This window comes from Marmota monax, unplaced genomic scaffold, assembly GCF_021218885.2.
Source record: "Marmota monax isolate L192 unplaced genomic scaffold, Marmota_monax_Labrador192_F-V1.1 WCK01_AAM20220418_F8-fsc00051, whole genome shotgun sequence".
NCBI classification, from domain to species: domain Eukaryota; kingdom Metazoa; phylum Chordata; class Mammalia; order Rodentia; family Sciuridae; genus Marmota; species Marmota monax.
In genome coordinates, this window is record NW_026695202.1 from 13209146 (window position 1) to 13216636 (window position 7491).

The following is a 7491-nucleotide window of genomic DNA, read 5'->3' on the forward strand; positions in this document are numbered from 1 at the left end:
GGCCTTCCTTGCACCATCAACACACATGTGCACCTGTGTGTTCATGTGAATGTGCCCGGGCACACGTGTTCTTCCCTCCCTGCCTGGCTCTGGTTGTGGGGTACTGGGAGTCCTGAGAGAGGGGGTCCTGACATTAGGGACGGTAGGGAAAGCCCATTCCGAGGTCCAGTCTGCCAGTTCTTCCCAGCCCTGGGGGAGAAGGTTTGGGATTTCCTAGAGAGAAACCCAAGAATCAGAGAGGGGAAGTGACTTGTTGGGACTGGCACACAGCCAGGAAGAGCCAGAATCTGGCCTGTGACCTGCACTGAGTCCCAATCCTACTTTCTGGCCAGTTTGGTAAAAGATAGCAGCTGGAGGGCCCTGACTGCACCAGAGAAGTGTTTCCCACACCCCCAGTGCACAGGCCTTGGCCACCGCAGGAGGCCCCTGGCTTTTTGAGCAGCTGTTCTCTTCCTGAAATGCCCCTCCAGACCCTCACACTGAGAGCTGCTCATCCTTCATGGTGGAGCCTGACTGACCAGGTTGGGATTTTTGCTCCACTAGGGCCATACCACCTTTCTAGGTCTCAGCTTTCTCATCTGCAAGATGGGCTGCTAGTGACCCTTTGGCAGGGCTGCAGGGAGAGGGCAATGGACACTAGACAGGGAAACACCCGGGTAAACATGGCCTTAAGAGAACCCCCAATGCAGAAGATGAGATTGTGACAGTGGATGCCACTGGGATGCAAGAAGGGCCTCATTCCTCAACTCACTTTCTTCCATTTCCTCTGTGATGGAGGCTTACCCAAGAAGCAGGGACTCTGGGGACCAAGACGCCCTGCTAGAGCAAATGCAGGCACCAGGAGTGGGTCTGGCGGGAGGGCCCACGGTTGCCTTTGTCTCCTGAGAGGCAGTTCGTGACTCAGGCTCCAGCTGCCCGTGGGAGGGAGGGAGGGGCGCCCGAGCTCCTGAGGTCTCGAGAGAGCGGCGGGATTGGGGGGCTGGGAGCGGAGTCTCAGCCTCCCGTCGCATTCCCAGGCACCTCTCCCGGCCACAATCCACCCTGCCTTGGGAGTCCCAGGAAATCCCTGGGCCGCCCCCACCCCGTCACTCTCCATAAGGCTCCTCTAAAGTTCCCAGTGAGCGGGCAGGGCTGGAGCTGGCCATCAGGACCTCGGCGCGGGAATGCAGACTGGACGGGGCTCGGCGAGGTCGCGCCGCGCGTCCACCAAGTCACTGGCGCCCTCCCCACGCCAGCCCTCCTGCTGGGGCACAACTCCCAGGTCACCAGCGTTGTTCGCCTCCTCCCCCACACCTGGCCCGAAAGTTTGGGGTAGTGGTCGCATCCGGGACCTCCCGACTCCCGCTGCAGTTCTCTACGCTAAGACTCTGACCCTGCGTAGTCAGAGGTCAAGGGCTACAAGCAGGTGCCTGCAGTCTTGGTCCTGCCCATCATCGGTCCCTCCCTTTTTTCTCGGCCCTGGGCCTTGACCCCGCCCATTTCCGGCTACCTTGAAGCGAGAGTCCGGCTGCACAGCCTATTCTTGACTCCGGCCCCAGCCGCGCGGCTGGTTCTGGCCCCACCCACCCTGTTGTAAACCCCCTTCCGGTGACCGCGGATGGTGGTCAAAGTGCCACCCGTGAAGCTGACCGCAGGAGCCGTACAGATAGACTTTCGCCTGCCCTAGATTCGCTGCACCGTCCTGGGTCAGGGGTTGAATCCCAGATTCTCTGCAGTTTATGAAAGTGGAGGAGATGCTCAGGGCTCCCCTGGGTTGGGGGACTCCTGTACAACCATCAGTCACCGCCACTCCTCAGCGCTGCCTTCTGCAGAGTCCCACGAGGAAACCGCATAGGCTGAGGACATTTCCTCCAAGGCCCTCCCGGATTCTCCCCGCGACCCTGGGCATTTGTTCCTGTTGAACTCCAATTCTTCCTTTCCCCAAGCTGGTGGCATTCCCTGACCCTGGCCTACATGCCACATTTCCTCTTTTTGAGCCAGGTGGTCCTCAGGAGTCTCATTTTGTAGATGCAGAGACAGGCCCAGAAAGATGGCACTAGCTTCTAAGGACAGTGCTATGTTGGGCTATGAGGCAGGAGGTGAGGGGTCAGACCTTCCTCTATGGCTGCACCAGCTGGGCTTCCCTACCCCCACCTTAAGCCCCCAGCCCTTGGCTGCCAGGCAGGAAGTGAAAGGGGCCTGCAGGAAGCCCCAGGAGGAACCGAGACTTAAGCCTGCCCTGCCCGCACTTGCTAGACCCTGAAGGCCTTGTGGAAACCAGGCCCCCTTTAGGAAAAAATGGCCAGAAACAGGCTAGGGTGGCCAGACTGCTTCTGTGTTCCCACCTCAACAAGTGGTCTTTCCAGAGTGTATCTTGGATCCCTCTTACTGCAAAATGAGGGAGAAAAGTCTTTGAATAGTTATAAAAACAAGAGGTGAGGCCTGGTGTCAAAATCTGGAACTGGTCACTCCTAAGGAGGGAGCCTGGGTCTGGTTACCTTCAGCTCTGTTCTAACCCAGCCCACCAAAATTGTAGGGGGTGGGGTGGGGAGTTGTTTGCTTTGATTATTTGTGTATGTGTTATTGTTGCTTTGTGTGTGTGTGTGTGTGTGTGGTACAAGGGATTGTACCCACATGCTAGGAAAACACTCAACCACTGAACTACACCCTCAGCCCCTTTTCTAACTTTTGTTTTGTTTTGAGAAGAGGTCTCCATAAATTTCCAAGACTGTCTTCCAATTTTTGATTCCTGCCTCAGCCTCCCAAGTAGCACCACCACACTCATCTAATTGCAGTTTTCATCTTGGACCAATCCTTTACCCCTCTGAGCCTCTCTTTTTCCTACCTGCAAAATAGTCAGCACAATCCTCACTCTTGGATGGTGAAATGGTTCAGATTTTTCAGGAAGCAACTCCGCCAACAGAGGCCTTTAAAAGGTCAAGGCCTTTATTCCACTGTCCTGGAAAAGTCAGACTAATGCAAAGATTTATGCACAAGAAGGTGCTCAGTGCCTCAGTTACAATAGCAAAACCAGAAAATAAAGAAATACTCAGGTGGAAAACTTGACAAGTGTTGAAAGCCTTATTGGGAAGTGTTTCATGACAGAGAAACTTACTACATATGATGGAACAAGATGCGATTGTTTATGTATAAAATGACTGCAGTTATGTAGAACAATATGTCATATAAAGGCTGGTGTTGCTGGATACAGGTCAGTTCTCCATAGACCCCACCCTGGATTGTCCTCTGGGACTCTCCCCCCCAGAGGTCAGGAGGCTGATCTCCTTGTCTAGGCCCTTTCAGGGCGGTGACACTATGCCCGTCTTTGTTTGCCCCTCCACTGGTCTCTCCTATTCCCCAAGGAACTTCCCTTCTATTAGGTGCTAATGACAATGACTCTCTCTGGACCTCAGTTTTCTTATCTACGAAATGGGGATATATGTGAGAATTCTCTTACGATTCCTTCCAGTCCTCTGGGAACACAGGCTGGGAAGAGAATGTTGTACCCAGTCCCTCGTGTCTCATTAGAGAAAACTGAGATCTGAGGGGAAACTACACACTAGCCGGGGTTCAACTGGGACTCAGAGGTGCCAAAGGTTTGCATGTCTGGGCCCCAGGGGGGATTCACTCACCCTTTTCACCTTCAGAGCCTAGACCCTGACTGTAGTGGTGAAGGTGGGGTGGGAGAACGGGGTGGCCAGGAACAGCTCAGACTCCCCAGGCCCTGGATGGAGGGGAGTGTAATGGCTTGGCCCACACTCTGCCACTCACTGTTTGCCATCTGATGTCTCCAGTCACCTGACTTCCTAGGAGTACTGGTATCTAAAATGAGTTCAGGGAGGGAATACTGGGCAGAGATTAGGATATGAATGTCCAGGTCCTGGGGCTCCAAATGCCACTATCCATTGTCTTCTGAGCTGGGAAAGCAGTGGGTGGGAGGGGCAGGGTCTGCAAGGCAGCTCTGGTGGGCAGTTCAGGGGCAGGCAGGCAGCAAACTTCTGGTGCATGGAAAAGAAAATGGCTAGGGTCCTACAAAGGCAAAAACACCCAGGACTCCACCTTCTGACTCCTAGTCCAGTGCTCCTTCCAAAAGTGCTAAGTTGCAACAAGTTCCCAGGTAGTTTTCCTGGGCGGGGGTGATGTTCAGGTTCACTCTCTTGTAGGAGGGCAGGCAGGAGAGGAGATGGCTAGCTGTGAGTGTACAATGTGGTCCAGGAGCCCACAAGATGAGCCCAGCTCTTGGGCCTGGACCAGAGCGAGAAGGGAGGACAGGCCATAGAGGGAAAGGCATTCTAGGGATCTCAGGTCCATCCATCTGGTTCAAAGCCACAGGACTGCCCTGACCTGTGTATGAAGGTGTCTCCTGTAGGCCCTGGGCTGGGCCCTGAGCAAGCTGACTATGCCTTGCTTGGGAGTCAGCTGGGTCCTAGGCAGCCAGAGAGAGCTTCCTGACACGGTGTCCCTCAGCTTGATCTTGGAGTCTAGTTCTGGAGGCTGTAGACCCTCCTGGGTGTGGGCTGTAGCTCTAGAAGCTGCCACCATGGTAGAAATGGTAACTTAGGTTCTAGCAGATTAGGCCAAGCCTGGGTTGATGCTGGGATGTAGATACTCAAGAATCAGCACAATTATGCACATTTTTTTTGGGGGGGGTACTAGGGATTGAAGTCAGGGACGCTCAACCACTGAGCCACATCCCAGCTCTATTTTGAATTTTATTTAGAGACAGGGTGCTGAGTTGCTTAGTGCCTCGCCATTGCTGAGACTGGCTGTGAACTCGTGATTCTCCTGCCTCAGCCTCCCAAGCCGCTGGGATTACAGCTGTGTGTCACGCGCCCAGCTTCCTGGTTATTTCTAAAAAATAATCTTGAGAGCGGGCTGTAGCTCAGTGGTACAGCATTTACCTAGTATGCGTGAGGTCTGGGTTCCAACCCCAATACCACACATACACATACCAAAAAAAAAATTAAAAATAATCTTGCACTAAATCCCAAAGTGAAACCATCAGCTGGTTACTCATTGCTGCCACTTGCGTCAGTTTAAAAGCAGAATAATTCTGAGAGCAAGTGTTAAAGAAATACAACCCTGGCTACAAATTAAGCATCCTCCCACTTGGGTCTTCTCTTCAGATTCATTTGGCTTAATGGTCCCTTCCCTATTGTAAAGGAAAAGATCTCTTATTCATAGTACCTGTATTTGTTGGATTTGCATTATTATAACAAAATACCTGAAGCTAGGAAACTTTAAGAAAATGGGTTATTTAGCTCACAGTTCTGGAGGCCTAATCATATCTAATGATGACCTTCTTGCTGGCTGAAATACAAGGTGGCAGAGGGCATCACAAGGCAAAGGACAAGAAGTATATATTGTGTGTTTCTTCTAGTCTCTCTCTTATAAAGCCATGAAAGTTCAATCATGATTGTCACCCAGATGACCTTGTCTAATCCTAATCACGTCCCAAAGGCCCCACCTCTAAATGCCACAATCAGATTAAGTTTTCATCCCCTTAATAATATCTCATGATGGGAATTAAATTTCAACACATGGAGCTTTGGGGGACACATTCAACCCATATCCAAAACCGGCAGAGCTAGTCATTCAAAAGCACTGGAGCAGAGAGGACCTTTAAGAACAGTCAAAGTTGGCATGGTCTTAAGCAAAAAGTAAACACACAAACAATTCCAAATGGCTACACACTTTGTACTGTAGTGTCTCTAGGGTTCAGCAGGGAGCAGTCTGGCTCCCAGGAAAAGGTCAGGTGGGTGCTGGAGTGAAGAGCTGAATTCAGTTCTGAACCCTTGTGGCAGGGGGACACTGATGCAGGACAGGGGCCCCTCCTGTCCTCTCCACTGCTATTGTTGCTCAGGGCCAGTGGTCTTGGTGGTCACCAACTCAGTGGAGCCCAGCTCTGTGGCTGGCACAGGGACACTGTGGCCAGATGGGGTGCTGCCTGGGTCTTCTCTGGGTGGAGACCAGATGGGAGCTGAAGCATCCAGGGTTTCTGTCGAGGGGATGATGACATTGTCCAGGGCCTCTGGGGTGGGCAGGAGCAAGGGGATATGGAGTGTCAGGATTGGGTCACAGCGGTCCCCAGAGAGATAGCCCGCTGTAGATGAAGCACCACTGTGGCCTGGAGGGGTGGCACATGACAGGCCCTCAGAACAGGAAGGGCTGAGTCCAGAGGCCTGGCCAGCTGTGGGATGCAGACTGAGGGTGATGGGTGGGAAACCCCGACTGGTCAGCCCACAGAGCCTCACATGGGCCCAGGGCCCCCCTAGGCTCCCAGGAACCGGGCCTGCACCGGGAGACTTTCTCCTTGGGTCTGCAGGGCAGTGCTGTCCCCTGCTTGGATCAGGGCTGGGGCCTGTCCCTGCTCAGGAGCAAACTCTTCCCCTCCCTCAGTCTGGGACACCCGTACTGTCTACGGGTTCACACCTCCTCTGCTCCCAAGGTCCATGACCCCCAGAGACAGGCCCCACCCCAGCCCATGTAACCCGCTCCATAGGACGGTACCTTCCCTTCTCCCAGACATGGGACTCACCGTCCTGGCCTCCGTCTGGGGCCTCTAGGGAGGCCGTCCTGCGCCGCCGCTGCCACCTCCAGCTCATCAGGGCCACCAGGGCCAGGGCCAGGGCGAGCGCCAGGCCCAGCAGCGCGGGGGCGCCGAAGAGCAGCCCGGGCAGGGGCAGCGCGGCCTCGGCCCCGGCGCCCACGGACTCCTGCGGCTGCAGCGCCGTCCCGGGCGCCTGGCTGCTCAGGCCGGCTGCTGGCGCGTGCGGAGGGGACGGGGAGAGAGGACGGGGGAACGAGGGGAGGGAGCGCAGGCCGGAGGGAGGCGAGGCTGGGGCACACGGGGCGGGAGAGAGAGGGGCGGTGAGCGCCTCGCGGTGCGCGCTGGTCCCGCGGGGCCCTCGACGCGTCGCCCCGGGCCTGGCCGGGTGGGGGGCCCTGCGGCGGGACCCTCCCCCGGCCCCTCCCCGGGTGCCCGAGGCGAGCTGCGGGGGTCTCCCCTTACCGCGTCCAGGCTCGGGCGTGCGGAAGAGCCGGCAGGCCACGCAGAGGCGGACCAGCGGGTCGAAGCACTGGGCCTGCACGCAGGGCGTGGGCGCCGGCCCGTCCCTGCCCCGCACGCTCCTGGCCCCGAGCCCCATGGTGCCCGGCCTCCGCCAGCTGCAGGGACGGGTCCCCTGCTCAGCCGCCAGGCCCTCCCCTGGGGAGGAAACCCGAGGCCCCACCCTCCGGCCCGCCCCTGCCTGCTGGAGTGGGACGGCTGTGGTGGGACCGTGCCCCCGGGGCCCCAGGGCCCGCGCCCTAACCTTCTCTTTCACCTGCGCTTCCTCCGGGGTCAGCCACTCAACCATCACCCCAGACGCCAGCTGGGTGGGCCCTCTGCCGGGCACGGGGGGTCACACCAAAGCTCGCCCTTGGCAGCCCAGGGAAGGGACTCCTGCTGTCAGCCAGCGGGTGCCACAGATGCTCCCACCACCCCCTCCTGACTGCTCTTCGGCCCTTCCC

At 56.5% G+C, this 7491-nt stretch overlaps 1 protein-coding gene across 2 annotated transcripts; it reads right to left on the reverse strand.

The window, feature by feature from the left end:
* Positions 1 to 5584: 5584 nt before the first annotated feature.
* Tnfrsf13c (TNF receptor superfamily member 13C) lies at positions 5585 to 7205 on the reverse strand. 2 transcript variants are annotated; one of them, XM_046429409.2, is made up of 3 exons: positions 6992 to 7205; positions 6518 to 6817; positions 5585 to 6106 (listed from the first exon to the last, which is right to left on the reverse strand). In XM_046429409.2, the coding sequence occupies exons 1-3, from the start codon at positions 7125 to 7127 to the stop codon at positions 5829 to 5831; spliced, it is 714 nt and encodes a 237-aa protein (XP_046285365.1). In that variant the 5' UTR covers positions 7128 to 7205; the 3' UTR covers positions 5585 to 5828. The 2 variants fall into 2 exon arrangements, with proteins under 2 accessions (XP_046285365.1, XP_058430252.1); XM_058574269.1 differs by having other exon boundaries at positions 5585 to 6010; positions 6992 to 7190.
* Between the last annotated feature and the right edge of the window lie 286 nt (positions 7206 to 7491).